At 43.8% G+C, this 16,087-nt stretch overlaps 1 protein-coding gene across 3 annotated transcripts in view; it reads left to right on the top strand.

The window, feature by feature from the left end:
* Window positions 1-16,087, top strand: part of adgrv1 (adhesion G protein-coupled receptor V1) — an 892,784-nt gene that overhangs the window by 508,819 nt on the left and 367,878 nt on the right. For all 3 annotated transcript variants that reach the window (XM_070885047.1, XM_070885038.1, XM_070885028.1), the window contains 2 exons: window positions 911-1,082; window positions 5,768-6,010. In XM_070885047.1, the coding sequence (XP_070741148.1) occupies window positions 911-1,082; window positions 5,768-6,010 (415 nt within the window). The remainder of the gene's footprint in view (window positions 1-910; window positions 1,083-5,767; window positions 6,011-16,087) is intronic.

The following is a 16,087-nucleotide window of genomic DNA, read 5'->3' as shown; positions in this document are numbered from 1 at the left end:
GGGTGGCAGAAGAATTTCAATGTGTAAAAGTTCCTGGAATCTGTCATCTGATTGGTTCTTTGCTCATTTCTACAAAGCCCTTCTCCCAAACTCTCCCATTGAAACTCCAAATCAAGTGGGGCCAAGTTATCTGTAATCATCTTACATCACAGCCTAAAAGTGCTGATGAAAGGTCATCAACCTGAAATGTTATCTCAGTTTCTCTCTCCACTCATGCTGCCTGACCTGCTGAGTATTTCTAGCATGTTCTGTTTGTATATTAGAAATTACTGTTACCAATATTAGTCAAGAACAATTAATGCATGTATGACATCTCTCTATTTAAACAAAAATGTTAATTCATTTAAAATAAATGGTTGTGCACAAGGAATGCCTTTTGAATACTTGAAGTGTTGATCTGCTAATATCACAAGCAGTTATTTCTGGTCTAAGAAACACAGGGGCCTTAGTTCATCCTAACTCTATACATTGTTCTATCGATTTATCTCTCCTCAATAGCCTTTGTCAAAGAATCAGCTGAACTGATAACATAAAGGCAAAGTTAAGGTAGTTAACCCAGACATGACTGGGTTCACATCGGGAGGTCCTTGAGAATTAACATGAGATTAGACATCTGTTTTCTGTGTGCATCACAGTACAGCGCAAGTAAATATGTCCTGGTAAGCTGAGCGCAAAAACGGTAGATAAAGGGGGAGCTTTACTGGAATGAAAATTAGGCAGGTTCTCTAAGGAGTGTGCGATCTGCCTCACCAGATCTCTGCCCAGGAAGTGAAGATGAAAATCTACCCAATTTTCCCACCTGAGCCTTACTCGCTTCCATGTTAATAGAAAAACTAAGAGATCTGGGAACATGATTTTAAATGATATTCCAATGTTAAGAAAAGGTGTGACTTTTATTTTACATTTACAGATCTTTTGAGGATGTGAAAATTTCTTGGCGTGTGACGTTTAGTAAAACAGATGTTGTACTGCAAAGAGATGGGGTAAATCTGGTCAATGAGCTAAAGGCTACATCAGGAGTTACCCTCTGTGTCACTGGAGAGTCTGAATGTACCATCACAATTGAAATCAAACCAGACACGGTCAGTAAACAGAAAGATAGTGCTATTTAAATAACTGGTTGTGATGTAAGGATACTGGTTATGGAAATTCTTTTTACGGGGTAGATTATGACTTTTGGGCGACCGACCAATGGAGTGAGCTAGTCAGCCATCCATTCTGATGGTGAAGTGGCCCTCATGATTATAAGGCTCAAGCTTTTAAATTCACCAGCTGAGCTGCAGGGCACCAAGCAGGTGTCTCGATGGAGCTCGCCAGACTGAAGACTGGAAATCGGGTCAGCAAGGTAAGTTACAGGGGGAGGGGGTCCCGGGGCAGCAGTAGACCAAATTATTTTTGTGGGTCACGCAAGGCAGTCCTGCTCCTCTGGGGGCCACAAAAATAATTCAAGACTTAACTTTAGGGGGCCTCTTCTCTTCATTTGCACGTGGAACTGATCGGAGCCTGACCTCCGCAGATTCTGACCAGTTCCTACCTAAATTGGCAATCGGGGCCCTATTTATGTCATCAGACCCCTATTTCCACATGAAAAGGGGCCTATCGCTTGAAACGGATGCGCTTTGGACACGCGGCGGTAATGCTCCCTTATAAAATGGAGCAGGGCTCATCATTGGTATTATCAGGGCGGTAAGGCTACCAATCCCATTTTGAGACCATTAATGCTAGGTGAGGGCACTCAAAATCGACTCCCTGGTTTGAGTGGAACTAAAACATACTGATCAACTAAATGACAGACCAGAATCATCTGTGTATTCAGCAGGTACACTCACATTTCAATATGATTAGCTCTTCAGTGCAACTTATCTACAACTGATTATTTAGGATGATCAAAAAGACTGTGGGAGGGTAGGGAAATTGCCCTCCACCGCGTTTGGGGTGGATAATTTGAATTATTACTGCCCGGCGGGAGTCGGAGGGAAGAGGTGGGAAATTCAGATCTTCAACTTTGTCACCATCTCCCAGCGCTATTTGAGGCGCTGTAGGAGCAGCTTCGCATCGGGAGCGGGGTAGTGTCCATCACCACCATCATCACCACCATGTCAGCCTGGCGGTGATGACGTCAGAGTGATGTGGATGTGCTGCGTTGCTCTGAAGCGTAGCAACGTCCCTCCCATTCACTTAAAGGGGAGGGACGCTGCGAGGCCTAGTGAGGGCTCCTTGGCGCCAACTGGGCCACCAGGGAGGGGTTCGGCCGGGCCAATGGCCACCATTGTCGGGCCGACTGCAGAGTCAGCCGACAAATAAAACAAGATGGCGGCTGCAGCGGTGTGCCCTCCCCTTTAAGGGCGGATGCACCGCCCAGTCACTGGCAATTTCCCACCTCACGAAGCTGTTGGGGGCACCGACCGGCGACGGCCGTGCTCCTGCGGAGCAATTTCCCCCGCAGGGCGAAAAAGGGGTCACTGCCGGGCGGTAAGGGGTCGGCGAGTGGCCGACAACTGGTCGGAGCGTCGGGCGAGGTGGAATCACGGACTGTGGTAGAAACCCATTTCCGCTACCCCTGGCTCGGGGGCAATTGCGGATGGGTCACACCATCTGCTTGCCCCCGGTCGGAAAGACCTTACCGCCACAGAGGCAGTATCGGCCCTTAATTAAAGGGACAATTTCGGCCCCTAAATCTACATGTAACTAGTAGAGTGGACAAGGGACAACCAGTGGATGTGTTGTATTTGGACTTTCAAAAGGCTTTTGACAAGGTCCCACACAAGAGATTGGTGTGCAAAATTAAAGCACATGGTATTGGGGGTAATGTACTGACGTGAATAGAGAACTGGTTGGCAGACAGGAAGCAGAGAGTAGGGCTAAACGGGTCCTTCTCAGAATGTCAGGCAGTGACTAGTGGGATGCCGCAGGGCTCAGTGCTGGGACCCCAGCTATTTACAATATACATTAATGATTTGGACAAAGGAATTGAATGTAATATCTCCAAGTTTGCAGATGACACTAAGCTGGGTGGCAGTGTGAGCAGTGAGGGGCACGCTAAGAGGCTGCAGGGTGACTTGGACAAGTTAGGTGAGTGGGCAAATGCATGGCAGATGCAGTATAATGTAGATAAATGTGAGGTTATCCACTTTGGTGGCAAAAAAGGGAGGCAGAATATTATCTGAATGGTGACAGATTAGGAAAAGGGGAGGTGCAACAAGACCTGGGTGTCATGGTACATCAGTCATTGAAAGTTGTCATGCAGGTACAGCAGGTGGTGAAGAAGGCAAATGGCCTTCATAGCGAGAGGATTTAAATATAGGAGCAGGGAGGTCTTACTGCAGTTGTACAGGGCCTTGGTGAGGCCACACCTTGAATATTGTGTGCAGTTTTGGTCTCCTAATCTGAGGAAAGACATTCTTCTATTGAGGGTGTGCAGCGAAGGTTCACCAGACTGATTCCCGGGATGGCAGGACTGACATATGAGGAAAGACTGGATTGACTAGGCTTATATTCACTGGAATTTAGAAGAATGAGAGAGGATCTCATAGAAACATATAAAATTCTGACGGGACTGGACAGGTTAGATACAGGAATAATGTTCCCGATGTTGGGGAAGTCCAGAACCAGGGGTCACAGTCTAAGGATAAGGGGTAAGCCATTTAGGACCGAGATGAGGAGAAACTTCTTCACTCAGAGAATTGTGAACCTTTGGAATTCTCTACCACAGAAAGTTGTTGAAGCCAGTTCGTTAGATATATTCAAAAGGGATTTAGATGTGGCCCTTACGGCAAAGGGATCAAGGGGTATGGCGAGAAAGCAGGAATGGGGTACTGAAGTTGCATGATCAGCCATGATCATATTGAATGGTGGTGCAGGCTTGAAGGGCCGAATGGCCTACACCTGAACCTATTTTCTATGTTTCTATAATCAGAGAACCTCTAACTGCAAAGCTAGACACATTATAAAAATAGAGCCAATTTTCCTGCCCCCTACCCCGTGACTGAGTAGGCAGAGTGCACACAAAGTACCTGCAATGACATGAACGTGCATGTCTTTTGAGGTTTAAGCCTTTATCCCACCTCCAACATACTGCTGACACCAGCCTGTCCCCTGACAGGGCGTTGTGCTTGGAAACGGGTGTGCCTAATTTTAAGAGCGTAACCCAGTGGCAGAAGAGCCGGTAACCAGATGACACAGATTTAAGGTGATTGCCAAAAGAACTAGAGGCGACATGAGGAAACATTTTTTTCGGCAGCCAGTTGTTATAACCTGGAATGCACTGCCTGAATGGGTGGTGGAAGTAGATTCAATAGTAACTTTCAAAAAGGAATTGGATAAATGCCTGAAGGGGAAAAAAATTGCAGGGCTATGGGGAAAGAACGGTGGAATGAAACTAATTGGATAGCTGTACTAAGAACCACGATGGGCCGAAAGGCCTCCTTCTGGTGCTCTATGATTCTATGAACCCCGTAACGGCATACTCAGCCCAAACCAATGGGGCTGGGAGGCATGGTCCCATTGAGGGGTTTTTTCGGCCCTTTAATGGAGCATCGCATGGCTTCTGCTTGGCCAGAGCTGCCTGGTAGAAAAAACTTTCGGAGTTTGTAATGCAAGTACATCCCTGAAAGTTCTGTTCCCCCCCCCGCCCCCAACATGCCCTGCTCATGTCCAACCACTGGCCCACAGGATTGTTACGCAAGTCCTTATGCATTCGAAGTTGCATTATCGGAAAAACGTCTATGCCGTTGCCAAAGAGGATGATAATGTTAACACATTCATAACTTTGGAAGAAAAATAAAATAAGAATGTCAAAGATATGAACATTTCTAAATTTATTAGTATCTACTTGCACTTTTAAACCCGCAATATTCAAATGGGAATCATAAAGTCTTATGCAGTTTTAGCAACAAACATAACACAATGACAAATAATGTAATATGAAGTTTATATAAGTTAAATATCCAGTACTTTTATTACTTAATACATCTTTACTGATCAATATATTATCGATATGTTGTCCATAAAAACTATCAATTGTAATTTGGATTTGTACATTGTCTAGGAAGTGAAGCAGGGGACCATGAATTATGCATGGTTTCTGGTGTGCTGAATTAAAAGTTACTTTACCTGTGACATTTTAAAACCACCGATAGCTGCATTTTTGTGATAAAGTTAAATTTCAATTTTAGACTGTCTAATTGAATAGAATGCTTACCTTGTCCACAGAAAAAGTTCCTCTTTAAATTACCCACACTCCTCAGAATACCCAATTCCTCTCTTTTGAGATCCATAACCAATGAAATATTTAACAAATTAAAGTTGTTAAAAACTTAAATCAGGCTTTGTACCAAGATAATTGTTAATTTCAAAAGCTAAAACAGTCCTGTTTTCCAGCCCCCTGACTTTCATGTCTTCTTCCTGCTGCTTTAGACAGAATCCAGGCTATGCACCTGCTTTTATCGATTTTATCTGCAGTTGCGTCTGCAGATGCTGGCCAGTAGTTGGGCAAATAGCCCAAATCTGCATCAGCAGTGCTATTTTTGTTGGGGATGCGTGTGATCTGTCAAGAAGAATCTTGACAGATCGCAAGTTCCGGGTTTCAGCGCATGCGCAGTGCATGTCTAAACCCAGAACTTGCTCGTACGCATCTCGTATGCACCCGTAGGGGCCGCAAATTCAGCTCCAATATGTTTCAACATGTTACTTAAGTAATGACCACATTGTGATGTGAAAAGTATGGACAATGTTTCTTACATGCTTACTGTTCTTTGCTCCTCTGCAGATCCCAGAATTTGAAATGTGGTTTCTTGTGGAAATCTACGAAGTGGGTGCAGGGGCCACAATAAATAGCAGTGCTCGATTCTTAAACATTATGATTCTGGAGAGTGATAAGCTACACAAGTTGATCTTTTTTGCTGTGGGATCTCGGCTTCCTGTCATTCATCAGAAGGCCACTTTTGTCAGCCTACAAGTTGTCAGGGAGGATGATACAAATGCAATTGTCAGTGTCAGCTACCATACACAGGTGAGAATAACCCAGAAAAAGATTTTTTTTAAATCTAATCCAGCAAGTTATTTTGTGATGACTTGTGATTTTGTCAGATGTAAATGCAGGCTCGAGGGGCCAAATGGTCTACTCCTGTTCCTATTTCTTACATTCTTACAGTTAAAAACTGAACTCTCAGAAAGCCTTGAGGGTATAATTATTTCATCATACTGTGTATCATCATCATCATCATAAGCAGTCCCTCGGGATCGAGGATGACTTGCTTCCACACTAAAAATGAGTTCTCAGGTGACTGATGAACTAAATTTAAACGGTGGAAGATGCGTCAAGGTCAAACATGCTCCCACTGTCCTCCTTCCTTTCTCCTTCCCATAGGACCTCTCTCTACGTGGAATTCACAGTAAGCAGTGTGAGCCTCACGATCTCACAGCCTCACTATTGGCCCGTGCTGCGCCTTCCCTTGGTCTTGCCCACGTTGCTCCACCATTACTGTATAAAATGCAGGTACAGCAAGCAATTAGGAAGGCAAATGGCATGTTGGCCTTTATTGCAAAGGAGTTGGAGTACAAGAGCAAGGAAGTCTTGCTACAATTGTACAGGGATTTGAAGAGACCACACCTGGATTACTGTACACAGTTTTGGACTCCTTGTCTAAGGAAGGATACACTTATCTTGGAGGCAGTGCAGCAAAGGTTCACCAGATTGATTCCTGGGATGAGAGGGTTGTCCTATGATGAGAGCTTCAGTAGAATGGGCCTATACGCTCTGGAGTTTAGAAGAATGTGAGGTGATCTCGTTGAAACATATAAGATTCTGAGGGGGCTTGATGGGGTAGATGCTGAGAGGTTGTTTCCCCTGGCTGGAGAGTCTAGAACTAGGGGGCATCGTCTCAGGATAAGGGGTCGGCCATTTAAGACTGAGATCAGGAGGAATTTCTTCACTCTGCAGGTTGTGAGTCTTTGGAATTCTCTACCCCAGAGGGCTGTGGATGCTCAGTTGAGTATATTCAAGGCTGAAATCAATACATTTTTCAGACTCTAGGGGAATCAAGGGATATGGGGATCGGACGGGAAAGTGGAATTGAGGTTGAAGATCAGCCATGATCTTATTGAATGGTGGATGGCCTACTCCTGCTCCTATTTCTTATGCTCTCATAAGTTTCCATGTAGAATTAACATAATTTAATCTGCTACAACATTGATGTTAATGCACAGTCACTTATTTGAATGATCAACTTATTTGAATAAGAGTATTTCCTGAAATGTTTGGATAAACAGCATTGAATTGTATATAAGCATGAACCAGTTATTGAATTATGAAATTAATTATTGTATTCTTGTGAATGAGGCTCTTTAAGGACTGTTTCTCTCAAAGATTGCATCAAGCCAGCCATGAACCATTACACTTATTGTAATCAGATAGATTGTGTCTCCGGTTGCATCATTCAGGGATAACAATGATCCAATTTATAGTAACACTAAATGCTGTCATCTGAGTAGTATTCCCACTCTGTTTTGTGCCAATCTTCAGTTTCTGAGCAAGAAAATGAAAGACAAAAAAAATTTCAGGAAATATTTTAAATGATTTGTGAGATGAGATTACACAATCAGCATGACATTGATCAGGCCAACATCCCCAGCATCGAAGCACTGACCACACTCGACCAGCTCCGTTGGGCGGGCCACATTGTTCACATGCACGACATAAGACTCCCAAAGCAAGTGTCGAGGAAATATTTAGCTTAAATTAACTCAGGCGGAGACTTTCAGAAGTGCACTTCGAGAGAATTTATTTTAAAAAGCAAGATATATCTCGGAGAGCCTGCTTGGACCGTACCAAGGCAAAACTCTGTCGTACAAGCAAATTGCACTTATCTTTATACAGAAATTGAATACTGAAATAGAAAAAGAATCTTATTCATTAGTCCCGCGAGTACAAAGGTCGTCTCGGGAGGTACACACTCTATCTGTCCTTGCATAGTTTCTCTCTGTTCACAGTCTGATAAGCAAAGGCAAAAGGAGACTCCCTTTTAATACCAGATGGTCACCTAATTGCATCTCTAAGTTTCAAGGCTAAAAAGCGTGGCTATTTTTCTAGTCTTATTATTTCTTTAAGCATAGCAAAAAACAGAATTTAACCCTTCCCTCTAAATTAAGCCAGGTGTTCATAGATTCTTTCTTCCACAATTCCCTCCTTGTTGATCTTTTTATTTTTTAGATCAACACAATTTCCTGTATTCTCTTCTTGAGCAAAAGGGGGTGTATACCCTTCAGGATAGGGTCGCATTTGGAGATATTCGTCTTCATCAACCTTTTCCTCTAAGCGACTTAACCTTCCTTTCATGTATATACCTTTTCTTTCTATTTCGGAGAGCAGACCTATTACTTGACTAATTATATTTTTTAATTTTATCCACATTCCGCAAAGGATTATTAATAATACAAGCATAACCACACCTACGATTACTATGGAGTGTATAGCAAGCTTCAGTACTGCTGTAATCCTTCATCCCAGGCATTTCTGATCTTTATATCTTCCCCTACCAGTCCCCCGACGGCCTGGATTTTATTTTGTAGGGTCTCGATATCCATGGAGTTCAATGCTCCTATTCCTGCTCCCACTCCACCTAACACAGTCTCTAATACATCCCGTTTCTTTCTTTGGGGTCTTTCTTTTTCAAAAGATACCTTAACACGGGTTGTGTGGCAACCATCTTCTTTCTTTGGGGGATATTTAATTCGTATTGTTAGATTTAATACACCTGGGGATCTTACCACTGGTCAGTATCCTTTTTAGATGTCCCGGGTCCCGGTCTTCTGGGTGGTCGGATTCTTTTACTTACCATTTTACCACAAATGGGTCTCCTCCATTCACCGGGGTGTTATTCATGCACAACATCCGCTGCCCTTCTACCATACTTGTAAAAGAATAACTACCTTTTCTCCTGTCCGGCCTTCCTATGTACCCCCATCTCTTGTTTTTCCCTGTGCTCAGGGTACACTTCATCCACACATCGGCCTGGTATTCTATGAACAACCGATACCCTTTCCCCAATATAAACTGGAATTCCCCTCTTTCTTCCTTCATTCCACATGCCTCACATCATGCCGTAAAATTCCCTACTTTACAACTTTGGCCTACTGGGCATATAAAATTGCCTTGCTGCCTTATACTATTACTGCTTTCCCATACCATATTTTTCCTTCTTTTAGGACTTCTTCCTCCTGCCGGGAGTTCCCTGTCGCTAAAATGATCAGTATACCTATTTATAATTTTTCCAAGAGTCCCTTCCCATCTTCCCTTTCTTGTTTGTTTCTATACCACTCTTGAAATAAGTTGTTACAATAACAACACGTCCACACGATAGTAACAGTGACCCAAATAATAAAGGCCCAAACTGGCACACAAATGAGCTCTGACATCCGTCCGTGAATTTTGGGCAATATTTTCAAGTCCAAATATTTAATACAAGAGCAGGTACAGTTCTTCAGCGAGAAGATGGCTGTTTTCTTAGTCGGGCGACCGTAGTACGTCCTGGTTCAATGCCTTTTCCTTCGGCTGTAATTCGTCGGGGAAATAATATTTACAGCGGGTTGCATGCACCCAGTTCGGGTGTTTTTCCAACTTCAAAGCGGTTCGTGTTGTGAGAATTATCTGATACGGTCCTTTCCACCTAGGAGAAAAGGATTCTTTATTTAATGTTTTTACTAACACTTGATCTCCAGGTCTGAAAGGGTGCATATTTCCTTCCGACGGGGGCATCTGCTTTATTTGTTCATGAAGACTTCTTGCTATTTCACACATGGCCTGAGCATACTTTAGTGATTTTTCATCATTCCAAATTAATGCTATTTTTTCATCTGACAGTGGTGGTTTTACGCCAGTAGGCATTGGTCTTCCCAATAAGGCTTCATGTGGTGTCAAATCAGTGTTTCGGTTTTTCTGGTTTCTCATTGTATACAATACTAATGGTAAGGCTTCTGGCACTTCAGTCCAGTCTCCTGACATACCTTGGTAAGGGTAGATGTTATTATCCCATTTACTCTTTCTACCATTCCTGAGGACTGTGGCTGATATGGTATATGTAACTTCCACTGGAACCCTAACGCTTCTGCAAGGTTTTGCACTATTTTTCCGGTGAAGTGGGTTCCCCTGTCACTGTTGATTCCCATAGGTATCCCATATCTTGGTACTATTTCTTTAAATAGAATTTTTACTACTGTTCGGGCATTTTCAAAGGGCATACTTGGTTGGGGTAGATGATCATATCCAGCAGGTGTTTTACCTCTGTTATTTTGTTGACAAATTTGGCATGTTCTAGCAACTTTCTCAATTACTACTGTTATTCCTGGTGCATACCACTGTGCATTAATAGCATGTATCATCCCTCCTTTGCCCATGTGAGCCTGACCATGTGCTAGGCGTGACAGGGGCAAAAATAGAGATCTAGGGCAAACAGTTCACCCATCAGGGTGATACCAAATGTTGTTTTTTAAAAAACAACCCTGGTTTTCCCAAGTTCTTCCTTCCTGCATGGTAACTTGTTGTTGGGCTGTTTTAAGTTGTTGGATGTCAAGTACCTGTGGAGGGGAAACTGAGACTGCTTGAAGGCAGTCTGCCTGTGCCGAAGCGGCCTGTTTGGCTGCTTCATCAGCCCTCCTATTTCCTACTGATACTTCATCCTCACCGGTTGTGTGAGCTGCACATTTGATAACGGCTACCTTACTTGGCAACTGAATGGCGTCTAATACATTAAGCACCAGTTGAGAGTGCTTAATATGCTTTCCACCAGAGGTGATAAAGCCTCTGTTTTTCCACAGTTGTCCAAAATCATGGACCACACCGAATGCATATCTAGAATCAGTATAGATATTAGCAGTATGATCTTTAGCTATTATACAAGCTCTAGTGAGGGCAAACAATTCAGCAGCCTGAGCCGAGGTTCCAGGAGGCAGGGCGAATGCTTCAACAGTTTTGTAGGGATTTACAATAGCATAGCCTGCCAAAAACAAATCATCCGACGGCCTATGTGATGATCCATCCGTATAGAGAATAAGATCAGGATTGTCCATGGGTTCTGTGAGCAAATCTGGTCTTGGTAAGGTGGCTACTTACACCGTTAACAGACAATCATGCTGGTCTGGATCCTCTACTTCTTTAGTAGGAAGAAAGGTGGCTGGGTTCACTACCGGTGCACGTCGAAAGGTATAGTTACGGTGTGACAGCAGTTCATAACCTGTTCTTCGAGACGCTGTAAAGTGTTGTGTGGCAGCTGAATTCAAAAGTAGTAACACAGCATGGGCTGTAATGACAGTACATGGATGACCCAAAACAATAGGTACCGACTTTTCCACCATGACCGCAGTAGCAGCTACAGCACGTAGACATGCTGGCATTCCCCTTACTACTGGAGGCAGCAAAACCGAATAATAAGCAACTGGTCTATTTCCCCCACCATGTTCTTGGGTTAGTACTGCTGTTGCAAATACTGCGGGGCTTTCGGTGTATCCTTGGGGCAACCTGGTCCATGTGTACTGCTGCTGCTTGTGGGTGAAAGCAAACAGATACTGACTTTCTTGATTTAACGGGATAGAGTAAAAAGCTGAACACATGTCTATTACAGTAAAGACAGTTGCTGTTGGTGGTATAGCAGATAGTATAATGTTGGTGTCCGGTACCACAGGGGTGATAGGACTACTATCTTATTAATAGCTCTCAGATCTTGCACAAATCTCCATTCATTCGGCCTATTAACCTTTGGTATGGGCAGTATCGGAGTGTTACACGGGCTCTGTGTCTTTTCTAAAACTCCTTGTTCCAACAATGCAGAAATAACTGGCTCTATCCCATTTTCTGCCTCTGGAGGCAGTCTGTACTGCCTAATGCTTGGTAACATGGCATTCTTTATCAATTGTACCCGATGGGGTACTGCAGAATGTACTTGCCCAACATGATTCTTATGCTTTGCCCAAAGTTCAGAAGATACTTGATTCAATGCCATTGGCAGCTTAGGGCTTGGTTGTTCCGGGGGTTGCTGTTTTTCAAAAGTGGAGGCATGATTTTTACCTTTCCACTGGAGAATCCCCCTGTTGTGGGTGATAAAGTCTATCTGAACATTTTGCAATTTTATTACTGCCCAAGGTTGATAGCCATGTTGCTGTTTTTCTCTTTCTATTCCTACAATCATCGGACCCATATCTTTAGGTTTCGCTGGCGGTTTTACAGCTAAGGTCAGATGAGGTGTCGAGTTCGCTTCTCTAAACCGCTGTTGCTGTAAGGGTGTCAAATCGATGGCTACCCCCAATCCTTCTGGTCCAAAATAAATGCGGGGCGTAGCTTCTACTATTTCTTCTCTATTTAAAAAGGATTGTACCAAACACTGGTAAGTTTCAGCTTTTTGACGAGTGTACCAGGCTGTACAGTGAAGCTGAACTGCCTCAAAGCTTGTCAAAATTATATACATCAATTCTTCAGTATTAGAGTCAAATTTAGCTTTTAAGTTTTGTATAACTTCATGTATCAAGGGGGAATAGTAGTTGCCAATCAATTGCCAACAATAGAGGGCAGCCTTTTCTTTGTTATCCTCCCTTTTCTCTTTTTTAATCCCATTAAAGAACTGGTGAATATTATTTGGAGGGAGCTCCATGTACATTCCTTCCTTTGTGCAATATATTGTGGCTCCTAGTTTGCACAAAGTCTGTCTTCCCAATAAAGGGAGCGGTGTTGTTTTAGAGACTATCAAAGTCTCATCATTAACTGATTGTCCTTCAATTATCAATTTGGTAGTTTCAGATAAAAATTCTTTCATGGGGATACCGGCCACACCCATACTTAAGACGGTGGTGTTGCTTACAGGTAGTCCCACAGAGGATGGTACAGAAGACATAGTAGCACCGGTATCCACCAGGAACTTCACATAAGTGTCTCCTACTTTTACTACTGCCAGAGGGTTTTCTTCTATGTCTGCCGATAAGAGGAGGGCTGCCGCCTGTACCACTAAGCCTCCGGGGCATCCCTATGCTGATTATTCTGTGCATGTCCTCGTCCCTTTTGCTGATTTACTGACCTGCTGTTTTAGCCATATTTTCCTTATAGGTAAATAGTCCCTCTCTATCCATGTTAGCCAGTACTGTAACTGTCTCTTTCCAACTTTTTCCTTGCCAGTCCAAAACCTTTATTTTGTATGTTCTTGCTTGTTGTGGCAACATACCATTTAACAAGGTTTGCACTGCCAAAGGTTCATTTTGATCCATTGGTATTCCTGCATGCTCGTCCCAACTATTTTTCCATCTGCCTGCAAAATCTATTCTTCTGCTTTCTGCAAGCAGCGGGTGACTTCCCCTATATCTCCATGCTTTTTAGCTCCCTTTAATAAATGGTACAGGTTTGCTCAAGCCAGTTGTGAAAGGCTACTGGCTTCTTAACAGGATTAGGGGCAGCTGATATCATATCCCGAGCTTCTCCGGGTGTCCAGGGCTTTAGGACAGCCGTTGTTCTGATCATTACACGGGGGCTTGTGTCGTGGGGGTAGTGGAGGAATCGGCCTGTCTTATCCAGCTGCGCAGCCACTATTTCTATAATCTCCTGCCAATCATCCGGCTTGGTGGTTGGAAGACAGGGGTATAAGCCGACAGGGGAAGTGGTCAAAACCGGGGCACTCGGGGGGCTGTAAGTGGGAGGGGGCTTCTCCTTATCCTCCTCCTCTTTCTTTTTATTTTTAGGGGCTGGTGCCTCTTTGCCACCTCTGTCCATTTTTTAAAACAATTCTCCATATAATCTTTATCCCAACTGGGGTCCCCTGTCCCATTTTTGGTGGTCTGTCTCCATTCCTCAATTAAGGACAATTTAAAACTTCCTCCATATGGCCAATCCCCATCAGACCAACCGTACAAATCGCTACTAAACGTTACCGCGTATCTGTCATCTCCTGTTTCTTTAATTACAGTGTCCGCCGGCGAGCTGGGCGGCACAATGGGATCTCCTGCTTCTCTCGTTGCTTTACTACCTTACTGATTCTTTTCTCAGTCTTAGGATGTACTTTCATTCTTTCAGTTGAGAGGTCGTCCTTCTTTCCTTTTCTAGGAGCTGGGCGCGAGCGCCCTGCTCGACTAGAGCCGTTTCCCATTCTTCCGGGTGCAACGTCTCGCGATCTTTTCTGAAATGAGAGTTAGGACAATCCTACAAAATATACAATAATTTACAAAGCGCTCACCGGTGTTCTCTTTTCTGCTCAGCTCGGGGTCTCCTTTTGCCTTTTTATTATTTTAGCTTCTTAGTGGTAGCTACCTTATGCCTCACCCTCTAGGGGATCTCGGCGGCCCGTCCCCCTTTCAGCTAGGACGGCCTAGGCACCTTCCTCCTTTCAGCTAGGAAGGTCCTTAAAATTCCTCTTTTCTCTTTAAAAGTTAAATTTAGTTCTTTTGGATCTCGTTTTTTTTAGAGATCCTGCCGACTACGCCAGAATTTGTCGAGGAAATATTTAGCTTAAATTAACTCAGGCGGAGAATTTCAGAAGTGCACTTCGAGAGAATTTATTTTAAAAAGCAAGATATATCTCGGAGAGCCTGCTTGGACCGTACCAAGGCAAAACTTTGTCGTACAAGCAAATTGCACTTATCTTTATACAGCAAGTGCTCTACTCTGAACTCCTACATGGCAAGCGAGCCCCAGGTGGGCAGAGAAAATGTTTCAAAGCCTCCTTGATGAAGTGCAACAACCCCACCGACACCTGGGAGTCCCTGGCCAAAGACTACCCTAAGTTGAGGAAGAACTCCGGGAGGGCGCTGAGCACCTCGAGTCTCGTCGCCGAGAGCATGCAGAAATCAAGCGCAGGCAGCGGAAGGAGCGTGCGGCAAACTAGACTCCCCACCCACCCTTTCCTTCAACGACTGTCTGTCCCACCTGTGACAGAGACTGTAATTCCCGTATTGGACTGTTCAGTCAATACCTTTGTCCAGCAAAAGTCTATTGATCTCAGATTTATAATTATTATTTGAGCTGACATCTACTGCTTTTTGTGTGAGAGAGTTCCACACTTCTGGCACCCTTTGTGTGATGGAGTATTTCCTAACCTCTTCTGGCTGGCCTGACTCTGATTTTAAGGTTATGTTCCCTTGTCCTAGGCTTCCCCACCAGCAGAAAAGGTTTTTTATCTACCGTAACAATTCCTCTCAAATCCTAAAAATCTCAATCAAGTCACCTTCTATATTCCAGGGAAAAGAAGCCTAGTTTATGTAATCTCGCCTCATAATTTAACTGTTGGTGCCCTGGTAACATTCTGGTACAGCTATGAGAGAACCCAAGCATGGGATTCGTTTCGGATTGTTCTAGCAAATGCAATGTGCCGAATGGCTAACTTGTCTGAGGGACTGGAAAAGTTAGATGCGGGAAGAATGTTCCCGATGTTGGGGAAGTCCAGAACCAGGGGACACAGTCTTGGGATAGGGGGTGGGCCATTTAGGACTGAGATGGGGAGAAACTTCTTCACTCAGAGAGTTGTTAACCTGTGGAATTCCCTGCCGCAGAGAGTTGATGATGCCAGTTCATTGGATATATTCAAGAGGGAGTTAGATATGGCCCTTACCGCTAAAGGGGTATGGAGAGAAAGCAGGAATGGGGTACTGAGGGAATGATCAGCCATGATCTTATTGAATGGCGGTGCAGGCTCGAAGGACCGAATGGCCTACTCCTGCACCTATTTTCTATGTTTCTATGTTTCACCTGAGAACTTTTGGATTGGAAGCAAGTCTTCTTCAATTTCAAGGGACTGCCTATGATGCTGATGACAAGATTACATTGGCAAAGCCCAGTATAACTGTGGACAGAGGACTTTTTAATTGAAAACATTTGTGACAAGTACTTGACAGCAAGAAATCCGGTTGTGCAGACAGAAAGTGTGCACAGACATAAGATCGATATATATGTGTGAGGGAGAGATATCCATAGCGATATATTTGTATGTGCATTCAACGCTGTCTCGTTGCTTCCCGTCTTTCTCCCTTTCACTCCCTCCTTCCCCAATCTCTGTTGCATACACCTCGCTAATTGCTTCCATGGAAAATTTGCAGATTAGGATGATCCTTACTTATCTGGTAA

This window comes from Pristiophorus japonicus, chromosome 1 (genome assembly GCF_044704955.1).
Source record: "Pristiophorus japonicus isolate sPriJap1 chromosome 1, sPriJap1.hap1, whole genome shotgun sequence".
Taxonomy (NCBI): domain Eukaryota; kingdom Metazoa; phylum Chordata; class Chondrichthyes; family Pristiophoridae; genus Pristiophorus; species Pristiophorus japonicus.
This window is presented reverse-complemented; position numbering and strand designations above follow the sequence as displayed.